The sequence below is a fragment of the Calonectris borealis genome, chromosome 7 (assembly GCF_964195595.1).
Source record: "Calonectris borealis chromosome 7, bCalBor7.hap1.2, whole genome shotgun sequence".
In the NCBI taxonomy this organism is placed as follows: domain Eukaryota; kingdom Metazoa; phylum Chordata; class Aves; order Procellariiformes; family Procellariidae; genus Calonectris; species Calonectris borealis.
Genome location: NC_134318.1, coordinates 18,939,986 through 18,960,928, shown reverse-complemented (window position 1 = coordinate 18,960,928; position 20,943 = coordinate 18,939,986). Strand labels below are relative to the sequence as shown.

The 20,943-nt window shown below is 36.9% G+C and overlaps 1 protein-coding gene across 1 annotated transcript in view; it reads left to right on the top strand.

The window, feature by feature from the left end:
• Nucleotides 1-20,943, top strand: part of LRMDA (leucine rich melanocyte differentiation associated) — a 686,193-nt gene that overhangs the window by 366,967 nt on the left and 298,283 nt on the right. The window contains exon 3 of the mRNA XM_075154405.1: nucleotides 11,130-11,256. Within this exon, the coding sequence (XP_075010506.1) occupies nucleotides 11,130-11,256 (127 nt within the window). The remainder of the gene's footprint in view (nucleotides 1-11,129; nucleotides 11,257-20,943) is intronic.

The window sequence follows — 20,943 nt, the reverse complement described above, 5'->3', positions numbered from 1 at the left end:
AACAGTCACCTTTTTGCCATCCTTGGACATCTCTGGACTGATATTTTACCTTAAACTTTTTTTTTTTAAAGTATGCTGTGAACTTAGTGTGTAACAAGTGCTTGAGCATTAAGGATGCTGAGGAGCAAAATGTTTAGGAAGAGGATATTAAAAGTTGTACTGTGATTAAAATAAATATTGAAGGACAACCTAGATCCTTGCTCCAGAAACATAGGGGTGTAAAATATTCTTGAACAAAATTTTTATATATATAATAAATTTGGAAGCTTGTGTGAACAATTTTATTAGTGTAATTGGCAAAACTCTCATGTCAATAATCAGAAGCTATGTGATTTTTGGAAGCTTACCAACAGTGGCTTACGTGTTGATTCAGTTACTCATATTTGTTTGAGAAAGTGTGCAGTTTAAGTAGATCTTATCAAAAAACATTAACACAATGAATCTCACTTCAGTACTTTATTAAACATATTTAAATATGCATTAAAATATTTCAGAGACATTAAACTGAGGACACCATTGAGTGTTTAGAAAGAGATGAATACAGTGGCTGTTAAGTTTTAATTGTCTCTAATCTCTTGCTACTATGGCAATAAAAATAAAAACTTTTTAGAGCAATATTCTATATAATGCATTATTTGCTAGGAGTATTCTTAGTCAGCAAATCCATGTAAGCTGGAACATACATTTTCTACTTTTCCATCATTTTAATATGTAAGTTGTACGCTTCTAATAATCTTTGTGTTCTTCTTATCTGCATTTAGCAGCATTTAGAAATCTTTCTTAATATTATTGAAAGCTGAAATACCTTTTAATCGTCTTCTCCTTCTTCCCCCTTCTCAACAAATTTCATGAGAAAATTAAAAATTTGAAATGAATCTACTCTATCTTATTTTGCTGTGCAGTTCTAAAATATTCTGATGAGCCTGGATAAGCTGATGTGGCCTTTCGGGAGAGACACATCAAATATAGGCAGACAGCTCCTGTGTCTGATAACAAAGACTGAGGAGGTCAAAACTATCCCAACAGGCCTGAGCAGGTCAGTCAGAGGCAAATGTTGGAAATAAAATTTGGTGGGGAGGGGAGTAAGGGTCCTGGGTCAAGTCCTGTTCAAAAAGTCAGCTTTGTCAAAAGCTTCAGTCACATTCTTACCTACAGGCAACCTCTGCTGATCCCAACTCATTAATCGAACTGGAGAGCCGTCTTGACCCTGGCTCCTTCCCTTTGAAGTGTGGTGTCCTCTGCAGCATGAGGAAATAATTTGCTGCCTGATTCAATGAGCCATCAGTAGAGCCAGCAGACCTAATGACATGTGAGAATATTAACCTCCTACCACGAAGAGCTGTGAATCTTGAGAGGCAGTCTATAATTCACCCAGCACTCCTGAGCCTTCCCTTTCTGTCTTATTCTTGCACTCACTTTCTCACTCACAGGGAGAGAGGGAGGGAGAGAGAGAGAGGAGAGACCCCCTTGTCATAAAACTTTATTTTCTTCAGTAGTGGGAGCCTTACTGAGCTGCTTGATAATGAGTTACTTTCCTTTTGCAGTTGGATAAAATTTATACTGCAAACTAGACATCCGTCTTGCATATAATCATTTCTGTTTAAAATATGACACAGGCTGCATAACTGACATCAAGGGGGTGGTAATCTGAATACTTACCCAAGTAGACTATTTTATGTTTCCTTATTTATTTTTCATCATTAAAGGAAAAAAAGTAAAAACAAGAAAACAAACATGCATAACAATGATGTTATTCTGTATAATGTATTTTCTGGCTGCCCTCAGTCAAGAGGATCTTTCTGCAGTCTCCTTCTTCCTTCATTTTTTTTTTTCCTACCTAAAAGGAAAAACAGTTCTGCCTGGCCAAGTACTGTGTGTTACATGCACACACAAGGGTGTGTTCTTGTCCTTTGATTCTTAACAAAGAAATAGATTGTTGGTCTAATCCCGGTGCTTTAAAAGTCAGGGCTGGTTTTTCTCTTGTTGACTCCTTTAGCATGTTCAGTCACAGATTCAGGTCTCAATGTCTGGTAAGCTTCAGGAAGTGAGCCACTGTTATTCACGTGGCTAAATAATGAGAAAGGAAAAGCAAAAATGGCCCTGTGTGTATATGCTACTCACCGTGAAAATCGCGGTGATTACCAGACTTTACACTGTTATATACCCATATACAGTAAAATACTGTAAGAGTTTTGTTTTGTTTTTAATGTCTCTTCTTAGTGCTGATTGGTGCTGCAAAAGGTCAAAACTTAGAGGTTACAGGTACAGATGGGGCACAGTGTCCAACATAGCAAATCCCAGACTAAAAGGACTATTGCTGGCAACTTAGTCTTGTCTGTGCTAGAAAGGTTTTGGTTTTTTTTTTCTATAACTGTTGTGGCACATTTCTCACATTTGGTGGAAACATAGCTTGCAAAAGCAAATGAAATTATACCAAGTGTGACCACTTCTGATGGTAAAAGATGTTTCTCCACTGGGAGTGAAAGTTAGTGGTATAGTTGTGCAGCCAAAACCTTTCTATTGAAAATTGAGCCTGAATTCTGTTGGGTTACAATTAGAGGGTTATTTTGATTCTGAGGAGTTGCGGTAAAAGTATTGGTGTGTTGTGTGGATCTGGGTGCAGACTAAGATAACGTGCAGAGGGGATAAAGGAGGTTAGGGAGACAAAGCAGGGTAGGTAGCAGAAGGAAATAATAAATACATGGCAGTTATATGCTGTGTAAGAAGTACTACAGTGCTGTGGTTTGCGCATATGTAGATTCCTGTGATTTTAAGTTGTTCTAAAGATATTTTTTAACATCGAGGGATTCGGTGTTATGTCCATTAACCATTCTCTGCTATCATGCTTGAGCAGTCTATTAGTCGTTCTCACCTCTTATAGCTGGTCACAAAGGCCAGTCCCCTTGCCTCTCTCTGCTTCATCTTTTTTATTAAGTTTATTAAAACTAGCCAGATTATACTTTCTTATGGCACAGGCTGTGCTTGGTCCATTCATTATGGTTTCTTATCTTGGCAGGCAATCTGAATTGAACGGCAGCTAGTCCATTATGCACATATGAAGCCCATCACTCCTCCAGCAATGGCCAATTCATCAAACATTTATCTTTTGCCCTCTGAGCAGTGCGTCAATTTGCTTGTCAATCCTCAGCCTTGGTTGTTGTGGAAGATGGGAGAAAAATTACTTTTCTTTTCCCCCTTCTCACTGAACTCTAGTAGTCGAAATGGGCTTTACTCTACTCACTCTACAGGCTTGTTACTCCCCCCTTCTCTGTGCAAAAAGGGGAGGGGTCAGGTTACTATCTGAATTGCAGAGTGACAGATTGATCCAAGATACAGTAAAGCTTTCATTACGGCACTGCCTTTGCACTTGAATTTGCTCATATTTCCATTATAATACTGTTTTTTAGAGGGTTTATAAATAGGTTCTCAACTTGGCACATGGAGCTGAGAGGAGCTTTTAAGGAAAAATACATTATAGGGTTTTAGTTTTTGGGTTTGTTGTTTGTTTGTTTTTTAAAATAGGTAGGTTTATATTTTGTAAACCCTGGCTTCTTCTTTTGCTATTTCTAATCACTAATACTTCCTTGAATTCTTTCAAGTTCAGGAAATGGCAGTGTTGCATTTTTTTTAAAAATGCCATTTGTTTTATTAGGACTGAATTCTGTGTTAAGATTGGGAAAAAAGACAAAAGAATCAAGAGACACTTACATCCAAGTTTTTCTCTTTAATCCTCTAACCTTGTTATTCTTCATCAAATACTTTCAAGAAATTTTAGCAGAAGGATGCTTTAAGTCCATACTTAGGAATATTATTGAAGTGATGCATCCACTGAACTGCAAGGACTTCCTAGTGGTGTTTTTTCCAGAACGCCCTTTAATAAAATATGAATGCATACAGTCACTTGCTCTATGCTTGGTAATTTTTAGCTGTGTTTTGCAAACTGTATTTTGTTATATGATACTTGTTCAATCATTAGATGACTAAGACCTCATTTTCTGATCCATTTTGTATTATTTTAAAATATTTTATATGGCTTATGTGAAAAGCGCCTTGCCACAGGCTATGGTATTACATTGATTGTCATTTTATTTAAATTTACACAAAATTGTAACAGTAATATCAGATAAAATCTTGGCATGTTTAATCCTAAAGATGTAATATAAAAACTTCAGCAAAAAGAAGCCTAACATGAAGGATAAAGCTTGAGCTGTATTAATGGGATATCCTCTTGAGTAGAGCTGTATTAAATACACATAGTGAAATCTGAGAGTTTAAGAGGTTCATAAGAAGAGACGTTGAACCCCACGCCAGTCAGCCTGGTTGCTTTGTGGTAGAGTTAGGCCAGGAAAATAAATTTTCTTCTTCTTTTCTTTTTCTTTTTTTTTTTTTTTTTTTTGTGGACTAGAGTCTTGGTAGGAGAAGAATGGTGGTTAAACGACTGAATGGTTGACTCTAACATGTTTTTGTGAGCTACTGAAAACTCTAATTGGGATTTGTAGTTTATTTCACTAGGTAAATAATCCACCTGTATGGAGTACAGCTGAAACAGTTTATTTTACCTTAATGTTGCAATTTCTTCTAATTTCATTGTAAGACTTTGGACAAATAGGTTACATTCATCCCTCCCAAACGTATGTACTTCACTGAGCCTCACCTGAAGGTCTGATTCACCTTGTGGAAGTGCCCATCTTTTGTCGCTGGCTGTAAGGAGTTACTGGGCTTCTAGAGATGGATGAGATAAATCTGCATTGCTGCTTTTCAGATAATTTGAGGAGCTGCAGCTTAATAGCAAAATCTCTTTCTCAAGAAATTCTGCATTTCTGTTTTATAATTGGTAGGAAAGTGTTTGAAATGTGAATTTAACATTTAGAATTCAGAAGGCCTCTTATCTCTTTTTGTCTATCTATTTATTGACTGTACCTTGCTTGTGTTTTCTTTGAGGTTTGGGGGTGGCTGGTGGCTTGGAGGGGTTGAGTAGTTTGGGCTTTTATTTTTTAAGCAATGGAATTTGGTGTGTAAGACTCAGAACAAGACTATGAAAACCAGATGAAGATTCTGGGTTTTTGTGAATCCCCACCATTTTAATGTGCTTACATAGCTTGAGTTTATGATCGTTGTGCAAGATGTTTTCATCCCAATCTTTTTTGGTAATAAGGTGTCCCACGTAGTCTTGTATGCTTTCAGTGTATAAGGAAGGGGGAAAAACAAGGGATGGATATTCATTTTATTGTATGTCTGAAATTTAAGTATGACCTTTATAGGAAAAGACTCAGAAACTAATTGTAGATCCAGTTCATAACACAGGTTTAATCTTTCTTATGGACATACTTTCTTCCCAGGTGTTTAATGATTCTGCTCGTTCATTTCTTTCTATTTTCCTTTTGCTGACCATATTTACAGGCTTGTCTTACGTTTTATTCAAAGAGCTGCTTCCAGATATTTTCCATCTAGCAACAGAAAACTGGAAACAGATTGACTGGAAGTGATGCAAAATGCTACCTCTTGATAGCCTGCAAAATACTAACATTCCCTCTGATATTAGACAAAACAAAGCATTTCATGTTTTGGAAACACTGGTAAACTTGTTCTCCATTGAGCAGAATTTTGTGATTCCTGTTTTATGACTTATCTGGTGTAACTTGGGGCCTGGCCCACACTAGAAATTTTGGAGGTTCTTTACTTTTACTGGGGCGCTTTTTTTTTTGTTCTGCTTTGGTCCAGAAGTTGTGTCAGAACTGTCCGTTACATACGCCATTCTATTTTCTTTTTGGATGTATTATCATGCAGAAAAATGGGTATAAACACTGAATAGGACTGCAGAAAAGAAAAGCTATTACGCTTGAACAGCATAGAGGTCATTTTTTGATGCTTTACTTGTAGTTTATCTGCCATTACTATCTCTGTGCAGGAAATACATAAACCTTCGATTTGCAGTATTTTTGTGATTATAATAGTGAGAGTGGTTTTTCTTCCTGGAATTTGAACTGAATTCTAGCCACTCTGTTTTCTTTAAAATGGGTTATTTATTTTTTTTCCTCACAGGTGAGAGGTGTGTTTAGAGCAGAACCCCCCAAAGCAGGTTTGAGAGTAGAATTCTGACAGAGGCCTCAGCCTGAGGGAGTTTGCACAGAAGATTCACTGAACCCCTTCCACCGTCAGAACAGAACTGGAAATAGCTTGGGTTTTTTGCCTTATTTGTATGCTATATTTCAGATTAAATGGCATTTAAAATTGAGCAGGAATCAAAGCAAATAAACCTGAAATGATTTGCAGATTCCCAGGGAATTATCCAAAATCTGAACTTACACATGTGTCTGTCTTATGTTTTTTTATATATAGCATTTATTTATTGCTCTTTGTTTTGTTTTGGTGAGGTTAAGTCAAAGGACTAGAAGTCAGGAGCTCTGGGTTTTATTTCTTGTCTCTTAGAAAATTGCTGGAGGTCACCTTTCGTTAGTCACTTAACCTCTCTCTGCTTTACTACAAAATGGAATTTTAAGCTCAGCAGGTTTTTGAAGAGTAATTCATTAATGTTTAAAAAAAAAAAAGCTTTGTGCGCCTTGGCTGGCAGGTGCTGGAAAAATGGAAATTACATTTCTATTCTTTAAATACTGAAATTATCTAGTACTAGGGTTCTCATGTTGATTCTGCTCTCCTGTAATCTGTTAAAACATAAAAGGCAAGAAAAAAGGTATTTTTTCGTAACAGCTCTGTCTTTAACTTCTGGTAATGGCTATCTCTTGTCAACAGAGTGCAAATCAATTTCAAGGCAAAAGCCAAACTCTCTCATTTACATATTGTTAACTGCTCTCTCTTTTCCTGTTAAACAGGAGGAAAAAGTCATTAGATGTGAGGCAGCTGTCTTATTAATGGAGGGGTGGGGTAAAACGTGAGGAACACTTCTTTTTCAGCATATACTTCTGAACAGCTTGTTCTTCCAGGCAAGGACAAGAGTACCAAGGTTTGTCCATTACTTGAGAGGCTTCTGCTTTTTTTCATTTATAAAATCTTGTGTTTTCATTGTCAAATATTACCAAAATGAAGAGCTGCTCTTTAGTTTCATGGTAACTAAATCCCTGTCAGGCCAGAGGGATCGTATGAAATTGTGTAGTTGACAATTGCCATGCACACACATAGAAAAAAAAAAATCTCTGCCATGACATTCCTTTATGATTAAAACTTTGTTACCAACCATGAATGAATTATGGAAAAGAAAGCTGGAAGAAATCATACTGATTAGCCAAAGGACTTGGATAAAATGACATTTCTGAGACCTTTGTATTCTAAAGGATTATTTACTGTCTGCTTACAGAACATCTTAAGTCCTTTTGCAGAGGGAGTCAGTTTCCCGTTTAGCGCAGTGTTTTTGTAAGCTAATGAGGGCAAAGCGTGAGCCATAGGCAATGATGCTGTGATATTAGCTGTGACAGGGAGCTTGATCATAATTATCTTAACGAGGATAGGGTTAATTACAGTGGAAACTTAAAGTTTTTTCTGTTTGAGTGAGGCAGCACTGAATACGTTGTGATGTTTTGTCGGTTTGATGTGACTTTGGAAATTGCAATGGAAATCTCTTGGCAGCACTTGCTCTCCTCTGGGAGCAGAGTGTGAGCCCTGCAATGAGGTAACAGAGATGGTACCTGTGGGTGAGATAATGGGCAGCTTTCATGTCATTAGAGCAGGGAAAAGCAACCTGCAATACACCTTAGTGGTGGTTATTAGTCTTTTGAAACTAGGGAAAACAACTGCTTGCCACTGCCCCTTCAGTGCTGGTTGTATTGTGGTGGTAAGATTGTGTGTTTGTTTTAATATAGCAATACGGGGAGACATTTTTTCTGCTGTGAACTATGAGAAAACAGCACAGATTTAATTTTAGACCAGTTCTCTTTCTCAGGGGATTTCCCTCTTTTTATACTTGTCTCTTTTAGGGTGTTTGAGTGCTTCTTGTTATGCTGTGTATATATACACACTCCTTTCCTATTTTGTAATGGGCTTATAAGGAAATACTTGGAGTATATTAATATAACTATCTTACACTCATTAAAATAAAAATGCCAGTATTTGGTACTGATTTCTACCTCAGCTTCTCAAAAATGCTTTCTATATACTAATTCACGATTGCAATCCTTTCTTAGGTGAGTGATGTTATCTCCCATCTGCAGGTGGGAAATTGAGGCATATAGAAGTTATGGGACTTGCTGAAATTTGTACCATAAAACCTATTGTGTGGATTGTACTTAAAACTTTTAAATTGTGGAGTACAACAGCTGGGCAATATTTCCTTATATATTATGATGGTAGAGATTGTTGCCTTGAATTTAGTAGCTAGTATCGCTGAATGATAGCAAACACATTTTTTCCTTTTTTGTTTCTTTACCAACTGTTTTACCAGTTTTGTGTTGGTGCTAGTTTTTTCTTCTGTTTAAGATGAAAAAATAAGAATTCTGTGAATAGCAAAATAACATATGGATGTAAATTTATGTTAATGGCTACACCCTCTCTCTGTACTGTGGCAACCCCTCCCATCTCCCTGGACTGTGAATTTAGGTGATTAAATCACCAAGTGCTCACTACTCTGATGACATGAAAACAACAATTAATAAGCAACCCCCTGTGTAACATGGCTCCTTTTTAACTGAGCAGCTAATAACATTACATGGCAAAAATTATCAAAACCAGACAGGTGTAAGGAGATTTGCGCACAATTTTCTCTGCCTGTCTATGAAACTAGTACCCTTGTGTTCAGCCCAGGCTTGTGAAAGAAAGGCTGTTTCAATAGGCAACTCCCTCTAGTGTTTCAAGGCCTTTTGTCCCACTTCATGGCTTGTCATTTTGTTTTATGCCTCCCCTGCAGCAGTTTTGGATGTGTGCTTTCTTCTCCTTGCCAGTTGCCAACCATTTGCTGATTCTCATGATAAGAGTATTATATTTGCATAACATAACTCAGGAACAATGTGCATTTTGATGCTGACACTGACCAGAGCCCAAGCAATGTTTTTTCACAAAGGACCTATTAACGTCCCATAAGGCTCTGTGGTGTTGACAAGGAGGTGGCCTTCTCTGAACTCCTTTGGCAAGTCAAAGTCTTACATTGAAATGTGAGGTTTGGAAATAATCCACTATTTATATAATACAGAGTATTTAAGGGGAATTTGCTAAACTAGGTTTGTCAAATAAACTGAAATGAAAACTCATAACAGCTTGATAAACTCACTGCTACTTCCTCTGCGTTATTTTGCCTTTTAAAGATACTTGGGGGAAAGCACTGGCTGAAATGTTTGCTGATCTCTCTTCTGATCTTGACTTTGGCAAAACCAAGTCTGTTGTGACCCTTTGCTGGAATAGCTAGCTTAATATACAGCATGCTAGCACAGCTCTTAACGGTGTACAGTTTATGTAGGCTGAATCGAGTTTTTTCCGAAACAGCTTGTTAAAGGCAAATGCAAAAAGTGTGACTGTTGCTGTAGTGGTTGTTTCAGTATAATGTTTATAATAGAGGCTTTGTTCTTTCAGCTTCAGAAATTGTAGTCTCAATGCATTGTAATGTGTAGATATGCTATAGGGTGTAGTCATGGCAAATTTTCTTCAGGTCTGGCTGCCCAGCATCAAAATGGCATTAGTAATAGTTGTACCTCCCTTTCAGAATGCCAAGTCAATAGACTGTGAGCGCTTTGGAGTCCTTGGACTGAAATACACTGTTTCAGTGTTGTGCAAATGTTACTTGAATATTCATAGTTTCGTGTACAGTACCCAGTGCAAAAGTCATGGACTTGATTTCTTTTGGTTGTTTGAACCCTCTAACTGTGATTTATATGTGGTCAGTAAGTTGTATCTACAAAAGTGGTATCTTGTTTTTGTTGGACAGATGAATGTTAAATTCTCTAATTTGAAACCCATATACTTTCTAATAATATTTGTATTTTCTTCCAGTAGTAGTGCCTGTAGAACTCTCTAACAGGGACCTTGGCAGTATTTTGATCTTTGCCAAAAACTGGGGGGAGGGTGAGGAAATCCCCTCAGTATAAATGTCATTGGAAACTGAGTAAGTAGTATAGGCTGCATCTCCCTTATTAATCACATTTTATAAAACAGCCAGGAGATACAGTGATGATCTTCCCACTGGTAGGCGTAGTAGATCAGCTGTCAGGTCATGCAATCTCAGCATATCTTTAGGTGTCTGGTAGGTGAACGAGCTGTGAATGCGTGTCTGTGCGTATGCTCTGTATACCATGTATCTTAGTTGATTCATGTGTGGGGTTTTTTTTTCCTGTTGGAATGTGTAAGCATTAAGAATTAAGTTTGGAATAGATGCCTTAACAAGGTACCAAAGTGGTTTTTTTTAGGGTTTTTCCCTGTACTTTGCTATCAGAGGAATGAATACCTCCAGAATCTTGTTTATTTACAACCCGTCATCTGCACTTCCATGTTGTGAAATGCTCCTTTTTAAAGCTGCTCTCTGCAGTCTGACCTGTGGCTTGACAGTGGGACAGTAAGTTCCAAGAAGAAAGCAAATGCCTTTTCTGTCTGGAGTAATTCTGAATTTTATTTTGTAGAGAACATTTTCTTTTGTTTGCAGGGACTCAAGAAGCAAATTAAGTGGTTAATAAAAACGAAAACAAAAAAAAATATCCCTTGTCCATTTCCTATTATTGCATGTAAGGTAACTGCTAAGAAATGATACTTGAAGTTGTATTTATTATTGTTAGCGGGGTATGATATTTCTTGGCAGAAATGATGGATGACAACTTAAATTTGTGTCCAGGGAATGAAGGTGAACTGTGACAGAGTTATTTATCTTGGGAATGGAGGTTAGGGTCAGGCGAGGCTGGGTGCCTGAAGGCACAAGACATTGACAAATTCATCCTGCAGGCCCCATATCTGAAGCCTTTTGTTTTGGATCCTGGCTACTCACTAAGTGACCCCCATCCTTCATCCTGCCAGCATATGAAGGATGTGTTGCAGTGCCAGCACTCCCCTTGCCACTAATGCTTGTCATTCACTCTTCCGACAGGCCCAAACCAAAACTATTCCCACTCCTGAAAGGGAAGGTTAAAATATTTATTTCAGCTCATAATGGCCTCCCTGATTTAGTGGAGTATCATTTTTCCTGTTGCCTTTGTCGTTTGCAGGTCACTAGAAGGACTGAAAACATTCAGTTACTTGGAAGAGCTGATCTTGGACAACAATCTACTCGGAAATGACCTTCTGTTACCCAGGTTACCCCACCTCCATACCTTAATGCTCAACAAGAACCAAATATCCTTTCAAAGAAATACCTGCAAAATGTCAAATGAGTTTTATGTGTCAGCCAAATTAAAGTATGTGAAATATAGTTCATGTGCAGACAAAGCATTCTCTCGTTTGGCACCGGGAATACTTCATAGTAATTTATTATAGGTCATTCATAAATGAAATGCACCATTATATCTTCCTGTTGCTCCATTTTAGTGAGAGATCTAAGTTATGGCTCTGAAGAAATCTTTCTAATAGATAAAATAGAGAAAGAAAATAATGTCAGTGCTACCAGCGTGCAGCAGTTCCTGTGTTTGCTTGGGGTTCTGTTGCAGGCTGACCTCTAGTGGAATAGAGAGTGCAGTGAAACGCTATTAAGTTTTTATACTTTAAATAGCTCTTAAAACATTAAAGTAAAATAAAATACGCCTCCCCCCTCCCCCCCTGAAATATAATACCTTTCTCTATTTTAATGAAGTTGGTAATATGCACAGTTTGGTAGCTGCTGCGCAACCGCAACTGTAAAAGCAAGTCACTGTATTCTTGGTATTTCAACTCTGTATAAATTCATATAAAATCAAGTTCTTAATACATTAAAGTATTTAGATAGCTGGTTAAGTCCATTGATAACCAATCAGGCACTTCTCCATATGCCTGAAGTTAGTGCCTGCTTAAGTTTATTCAGCATAAATATTTCAGCATTTGCCCCAAGTACTCTGCTGAATCAGAGCCCCTTGTCTGTAGGCTTGCAGATAATGGTCTGTAAAAACTAATTATCTGCAAGGGCTGGGCATGGACTTGATTATTAAATAATTTTCCCATACTTTGACCCTTCTGGAGATTTGAAGATGCGTAATATACGGGTTTACAAAAATGAAGGGCGATCAAATTGTGGCCAAAAGGCCAACTGAGGCCTGCAGAGTCTTAGAGCACAGACCATGAAAGCCCTCTCCTTGCAATTGCAGCGTGAGGACAAGGCTGCTCAACTGCAGGCTTTTATTACAGACAATGTAAACAGAGAGCAATTTACCTCCTACTAAAGCAAAATCCTCCTGCTGAGGAGAATAAAAATAACTGCAGATTCTACGATTTCTGCACTTATTTTTGACTTTATAAATAAATAAAAATCAGCAGAGTAACTTTCATTCTTGGGGCCCTGGAAATTTGCCAAGAGTGTCTCTTGAGCACTGATGATCATTACTGTACTAGGTATTTGGCTAGATTTCTGCTTAATGCCAGGATTCTGTGGGTTGAATTTGAGTAACTGGTCTTATTGTTTGCTGCCATGGTAAAATCTGAACCGGGCATGCTTTGATGAAGAATGTACAAGAACATTTCTGCTGATGCTATGAGTGATGGTATGATGGTATGTCTGGTACAACATATCTCCTACAAAGCATGAAATGTGAATTTGGCCGTAAGACCCAAAAGCATGTGAGTATATTTGTCCTTTGGGGGTGCGTCAAGGAGGAGCTTTGCACTTGCTAAAAAGAGGGCAGGTACATTGAATAAGAACTCAGAGAACAAAATCAGAGGGGAAAAAATGATCCTGTCAGTAGCATTCTTTAAAGAGTTTCTGCTGGTCTCACAGACATACTTAAAATACTATTGTCAAGTGAGTAAGCTCTCAAAGTCAATGATAACATAATAAGAAGGATTTGATCTATCCTGGGATTTTTTTTAATTCAATCTTAAAACTATGAAGTTAGAGCTTTGAGAGTATTGAGCTACTCAGGCTATAGAAATAATGTGTACATTTTGTAGTGTGCTGCCAATAATTGTAACAGAGGAGTTGCAGAAATGCTTGTAAAGCACCTAATGTATACAAACTGCCTAGAGAAGAAAAAATAACCGCTGTCCATCATTAACATTTTGAGCCCTAGGGAGTAGTGATCTCTTGTAGGGAAGATACAGCAGTCTTCAGAAGGACGGAGACCTTCCAGATTCCTCTCTTCAGTGTGGATACCATATTTGAAAAAGGTGTCTTTTGAACTTGAATCACTTCTTCTAATGAATGATTTCTCTATAGAATTCTTTTAAAAATGTTCAAATAAAAATGTACATTTAATGGAATACTGAAATACATTACAGGAAAGATTGTTTAGTATATGACAGTAGCACTAGAGAAAGGACACAAGTGAACAAAGAATACTGATCTGAAACAAAACTTCAATTGGTGGAATATTACCATGTATACATAAATATATACATATGGAGAGAGAGAGAAAAACAAACAAAAAGCCAAATCAAGCCCTGTGAAAACTGGAATAACATGTAAACTTTAAAACTCATATGAGAGCTTTCCTGGGTATCTCTTAATATTACTGTACTCTTTGCTATTTCTCTTCTTTTATTTTGGCTTCATTTTGATCCAGATCCTGTTTTGATGGTTCTGATAAAAGCTTTCTACTCCTTTTACATGGTTCACTTATTGTGTGACATTGTATGTGTAAATAACATTTGGCCCCTCCTAACATAATGTCTGGATACAGTGTACAAATGTGAAACTTTATCTCTAAATCAGGTAAATACTTAGAAGAACCATCTAGTATTTTTTTCTTCAAATAGTGGTTACATATTTCAGTTACAGTTAGGCCACTACCAGTTTTTCTACTAGAAGTGGAAGAAGCAAATTTAAATATTACTATTTTAAAAACAGTTTCCTAGTGTTATACCTCAACTTTTCTGTAATGTGTAATCTGTTAAAAATATTTTAAAATGCAGTCTATATATCTGAAATACATAAAGGATAGTTACCAACATTGTGCAGTACTGGATTACATGTGTCTAACATGCTTTTTTCATGTGTATAGTATGTTTGTTTTTACAAAAGTCTGATTTACTTTGGGAAACATATCATCTTAGTTTCTCTATCAGACACAATGGATGGCAGAAAGCAGTACAGACTAAGATGGATGGGTGGTAGGTAGGAAGTTGGTTTTGGAGGAGGACTCACGATTGCAATCACCCATGCTTGTAATAGGAAGCCTCTTTTCTCCTTTTAAGTGTGTTCACTAGATACCAAGAATCAGTCAGGAAACTTCTAAATCGATTTATTCCTGTGTGTTATTGTAGTGTGAGGTTTCTTGGTTTTTCACTGTGCTGATCATGTGTGTTGTTATAGTGGGACTATATAGTATAGACATTTCAATTTCCTTTACATTTCAATCTTTTTAGTATTTGTTAAAACTACTCAAAAGGGCAGCAGTGATAGCTTGTCAAATATATATACATGTATGCTGAAAAGTAGATGGTGTTCACTGCCTCACTTCAAAATAGACAAGTCTGATCATGAACCAGATCTATGATTCTCTGAAGTAAAAACCCTATTTCTTTATTAGTCTAGTGAGCTGGTCATCCATTTAACATACATTCTGTATACTTCTAAAGAACTGATACCAAAATTGATCTAGCATGAAGGTGCTGAATGTAGATGTAGAATGTAGACATTGAATCTAGGTCTAGGTTATGAATGGTTTAGAGAAAAAACAAAATATTTCACACCATAGAGTGGGAAATTGAGAGCTGGGCAGAATGCCCATAATGGTATATGCATTACTTATGTCAAGAGGAGTTATCAGTGTGGTTCAGATCTAAGGATTATATGTTCTTGAGTCTTTGAAAACAGCGTGGATCGAGTACCTCAGCTGAAGAATGTTTTAATAAGTACTTCTGGTATAATCTGTCTTCATAGAAGTCTCATCATAATGCCTAACAGTTACGGATTTGTTTAACCCCCAAACTGTAGATTGTAATTTATTTTGCTTTTGTGCTTGATCCTACATTGTCCTGAAGTGCTTGAAGACCTAGAAGTCCCAGTCTGACCAGAATCTTATTATGTTAAGTGCTGAGGACTTGATGTTTAGATTGAGTGAATACGTTAAATACATAAATTGTCTCCTATTATGCACAGATCCCTATCTCCACTAAACAAAGATCTAAGCTGAAATGGTACAGCAGCCTTCCTGCATATCTTCTGAGCTCTCCATGCCACAACTGCAAATTTGGCTTGTTAGAAAACCGCAGTACCTGATGAGCCAAAAATCTTTCTTCTAGAATAAAGTGTACCTGAAGTAAAAATCAAGTAATGTGAATACCTGATGCCAAATATCTATGGAAGTGGGAGGTAGTCTTCAGTCCAGGCGATTCCTTATCCTGTTCTACAGCAATGCTTGGACCAGTTCAACTCCAGGTGTCAGAACTTTTAAAAAAATGGCGAGCTGCTGCTTTATTCTTGATTGTCTTTGTGTTGCCTTGGGAACCTTGAGCAGCATTTGGGCAGAATAGTGTTTAAAAAAAAAAATCCAGACAAACACCAAACTTTTAAAGAAAGGAAATATGGTTTCAGGATGAACCTCTCTAGAAAACCAGAAATGTCGTTTGATTGCAGGAATAGAAACATTTCTTCTTTTTCTCACATTTGTATACCTAACAACATTGAAACCTGGTCTTCAAATCTGCAGCCTTGGAACCATGGGCTTTCTGAAATACTCTTAAAAGCACTGGCAACTCCAGCTACACAGAGAAAACTGATGCTGCTCCAGTAGGCAAAATGGGATTTTTTTCCCCCAAGTATTCAGTACGCAGAAAGTTCTCCATGAGATGTATGGACTTAGTTAATTACCACCTGTGCTGCACCTTTTCCTTCTTGAGCAAAATGGTTTTAAAGTCAGTGAACAAGGCCTTACCTGAAGGCCCTAGCTCCCTACCAGATAGAGTTCAGGCCAGAAGATGGCATACAAATGACTGTGCGTGACATCCTATTGCACATAGAGAAGGGAAAGATATATACTTGCATATTGCAAACTATTTCTGTGGTTATCCAACCTTGAAGACCTAGCACATTCTAATGGAAAAGCGTTCAGGTGGCAAAGATCTTTTCACACTGCATTCAGAGCAGAATTGGTAACTTCTGCTTCAAGGCTATTTGCCTGTGGAATAGCTTGTGATTGCTACATCGTGTTTGTGATAAATTTAATTGAAGCAAATGTTTCAAATGGGAATAAATATAGGTACCTTGCTCATTTATGACTCTGGTAGAAGTGCTATTCAGCCGCTTTAATGTTAGGTTGATTGCAGCACCTGCATGACAGATGGTTAGCTGGCAGAAGACTTTTGAATGACAGTTTTGGGTCTTTCTACGTGGCGGTCTGGAATTCTGTGTGATATTTCTGACAGTCTCTATGTACGTATTTCAAAAATATTTTGAATGTAAAGCTGATCGCTCTTTACTTTGTCTCTTTGCTTTCAAGAACCTCCAAAAGCTGTAATCACAAAAGGTCATTAACATGAAAAACTCTCCTGCGACTCTTTTGGGGAAGTAGGATGGCTAAAAATTTGAAAAGAGTAAGTACAAACTTTTTGAAAGAAAATGGTGGAGCAACTTGGAAAGCACTGAGAGAAAGAAAAAGAGTGGTTATTTTTCTTATAAAGTCAATGTATTTGAGTGTGTGACTAGTAAAAAGAACAGCTGGCAGAGAAAAAGGTTACAGAAAGAAATCCCAGATTCTTTTGCATGCTTCAAACTATATGCAAAAAATAATTGAGTGGTGAGATGGGAAATATGTATAGGTCTGTTTGGAAAGTTATATGTTAGCATAGCATTTGTATAGAGTTATATAGAATAATTTCATTTAGAAACTGTTAGCAAAGGTTGTGTTTCTGCATAGGTTTGACCAGCAGTTGTCCCTGAAGAACAACCATGAATATGGTTATATCAAGAACACCACTAAGAGAAGAAACAGTATGGAGTTTGGGGATGACCAGCATCAGTCCTTGGTACTTAAAGCAGCTGGACCCTTATATTACTCTCTATAAAGGATTCATGCAGTGTCTGTGCCCTGAAAATATACTGGAGGGGATAGTGAAAGGACACAGCTAAAGAGACTCTTGAGAATACAGAGGTCTGGAATAGTGGAACACATGAGACATTATGCAGCAGTTTCTGTGTGAATCCACACAACCTCTCAGAAGTATAACAGAATGGTCTTCTTACTATGCTGGCTGTCACAAGACACAGCTTAGATGGCTGTCCTTGCTTGTGAGGGTCTCCTAAAATTGACTAAGCAAAGTGGCATTATACTATCCACTCAGAGTTTACAACTTTGACCTTGTTCAAATGTGATATCCCCTGGGGACAATTTAACTTTGAATCACACCAATCCTTCCTTGGTAGTAGTCTTCAATACTGTGGAACTAATCTTTGAAGGGTTTGTAAGGGGCCATAGTCCTGACTAGCACTAGAATTTTAATCTACAAAACAAACAAACACAAATGTTATGACCTTGCATAGACAGTTAATTCTTAGCCAGAGAAGGGAGATGCATGATTTGCTTTGGGCTTCTGCTTGTTCTTTTTGCCTTCTGGAGAACCTCAAAAATTATGGTATTTGGTACCAGATAGTGAGTGAAAATAGACAAGTCAGAACATACTTATTTGTAGGAAATTTTTGGTTGCCTAAAATTTGGAAAAAAATATATTGCTCTGCAGCTTAATTGGACCCACCATAGTACTCTATTTTCCAACTAATTCTATTGCTAATGTCTCAGTGTTGCTGGTAGCATTTGTTTTTCTGAACAGAAAATATGGTGACATAGTTGTGTATACTTGTGTGTATGTATGCTGTGAACAGTCTACTGTAAATATGCATGTGTGGTATACATACGTGTAACAAAGAAAGAGGCTTAAAAAAGTTGATCTGAGTATGAGAGATATCCAGTTCTTGTAAATGTTTCCCTAATTTAAAACTAGAAGTAGTGCAAGAAGTTAGTATAGTCTCTTGATGAGGATGAAATTTTAAAGTATGTCTAGTATGTTTCTGTTAATTATTCACGGAGGTCAAGTTGTGTTTTTGGAGGGGACCATTGTTGTATAATTGCTGAGAATGAATGTTTTATGTTATGAACTAAAGAGCTGAAGAGTGTAAAACTTTTGTTACAGATTTGTATTTCAGTCAATGTCTGTTAGAAAGAGAGGCATTAATAGATTGGTAATGATGACACTGTTGAATTAGGAGATGGATCGCTACACTTTAATTGTCATAACAGTGACACTTTAAACCAGTTTTCAAACAATAGACTATAGTGTAAGTTTTTGCATCACTGTTAAATATTCACCTGGTGACCAGTGACACTGACTTCAGAAAGATCAGTTCAGGGCTGTTGTCACAGAGCTTTAAATAAATAAATATTCACTAGCACTATCCATGGATTTCATTGTGGCTTTCCTTTTTGGAGAGAATGGAGCTGAAACTGGTCTTAGAAATGGCACAGCAGGATTTTGCAGCTCTTTGGCTCTGATTGCACCAATATGACACTCCTTAGGCTGCAATAATAAACCGTAAAAGGGAAGCTGGCAATAAAATTTCAGACTTGCTTTTGATTTTCTCCCTCTGTATTTTCCTAGCATTGTTTTAGAAAGACTTTACACTTTTGGTGGCATTGTATAGTTCCCATATTGTGATTAAAATAAGTATATGACATGCTAATTAACTAAACAGTACATGAGAAGTGCAGCATGACTTATGACTCATCTCTGAGATACACTTAATCATGAGAATTTGAACAGGATATTATTTATTTTTTCCTACATGCTTTGTAAAAAATAACTGTGATGGCAGGTGGATGAGCCTTCTTGGAAAAATAATCTGTACCTTGCATTTTGTTTTGTTTTTAAGAGGGACGAGAAAAGATAGTTAAAGTCCTAAAGAACAGAAATTTTAATTATTTTATTTATGATGTAACTGCTGATTCTGGCACGAAAAAGTTGACTATCATAAGCCACAGGTTGATTTTTTCTCAAGTGTTGCTGGTGTCCTGTTATTTTTGGGCTGTCCAAGCCTACAAAGCTTCAACTTTTCTGTGAATTAGTAACCTTCTACTTTTGAGGTGATTATGTCTGATTCTTGGGATTTGTCCTGTGCACATGTTTCTGTTGCAGCTGAAATTGAAATAATGCTAGGATGTAAATATCTATTTCAGGAGAGGGAGATGAGTAAATGATAACAAAGAAAAGATCTGGGGAGTCTCACACAGAACTGCATGCTAAGAGGTCTGTATGTGATTCCTGGTCATCCTTGCCTGAGATAATTTTTAGGGGGGTGTTTCTGCATCTAAAATCAATGGTCAGGGTTTAGATATGAGATATTAGAATCTAGACACTAATTTCAAAATTTGGGGAGATTTAGATTTTTGAGATGTAGACTATCAACTACTGTTATTTAACCAAAACTCTTAGTGAATTTGGTGTCTCTCCCTTTTGCTTTCCATAGGATTTGATGCATAGTCTTACACTTTTTGCAAATCTAAGCTGACACTGCTCTTCATCATTACATATCTAAATACATTTTGATATTTCCCCCTAAGTCTGCATGGTCAGATGGGAGTTAGAATACATGTCATACTCCACATTCAATTGTTGGGGAGAAAAGCTTCTACCCCAGAAAAATCTCTACAGAATTGACAAGCAAAAATTACTCCATAGAAGAAGAAAAAAGTTTGGGGTTTTTGTGGGTTTTTTTCTTTTCAATAGGAAATAGCCAGATACAATCTAAGCCTTGCAATAGCTACCCCCCTGCGTGCGATTGCTGTTATGGAAATAACTGTCTTTTGTAATAATAAACTATTTCTCTCGGGGAACCTTTTTGCAACTTAAGCAATCCTGCAAGAAATTAAGTGTTTCTCCTGGCTGAGGGAGGGTGCCAGATTCAAGCACTTCTCTAACAGTCTTAGGAAATTTTAAAAAAGCCTTTCACTTAAACATGTGTGGGAAAACAGTTTGTGACCTTCCTATCACAGTCACATTTCACATCACTTTCATTTCCTGAAAGAGCCGTGAAAAAGTTTATATATGAGCTTGAGGTCCAGATATGAGCAGATGAGAATTAGTACCAAATTTTGATTGGGAATTCATCCTGGCTAACAAAGAAGGTTTATATCATATGGTGCTACAAAAAGACACTACAAAAAGACACTACAAAAGATTACTTACTGGTGTATAGCATTCCATAATGTGGCTTTGCCAAATTAAAAGTTAGCATTTTTACCTTTTTAATTAATTCATAGAACTAATTTCAAACCCTCATTTTTCTCACTTATGCAAAATATTTGAGTGTGATTCCTCAGATCTTATGGGACAGAACATTAACTATGAGTCTAGATACATTGATTTTAATATATTAAAATTAGTAATTGTCAGCACGATCTTCATGTCTGTTTGGAAACAAAATAAAATTTCAGACTTAGAAAAGGAAGACCGCGTTTTTAACAATGAAGCTGCCCTTTCCATTCTGTATTGCTTCTGTTGCCCTTAAGATATCGAGGTGAAGAAATAAAGTAAATTCCATCAGCTAAAAATAACAAAGATAACAGAAACACATAAATCAAGTATAAATAATAGCAACACAAGTGAACTGAGAATTTAAAACAATAGTTGTGGTTTCTAACAGCAGGAGTGGATAAAAACAGAGCAATGAAATGCCCTGTAATGGTTTTGAATAATTATTACTATTGTCTAAGTCAGTCAATTTTTAAACATTGAAAACTTTTACACGTGTATGCATGGCATCTTTTTTGACAATCACGCCTTTTTCTTTGTGTGTATATTGAAGTAAATAAGAATGTATAGTTCGACTCTTAGACTGTCACACTATAACAAAATAATTTGCTTTATTTGATCAATCAACAGGGTGAAAATGGTTGAATATTGTTGTTA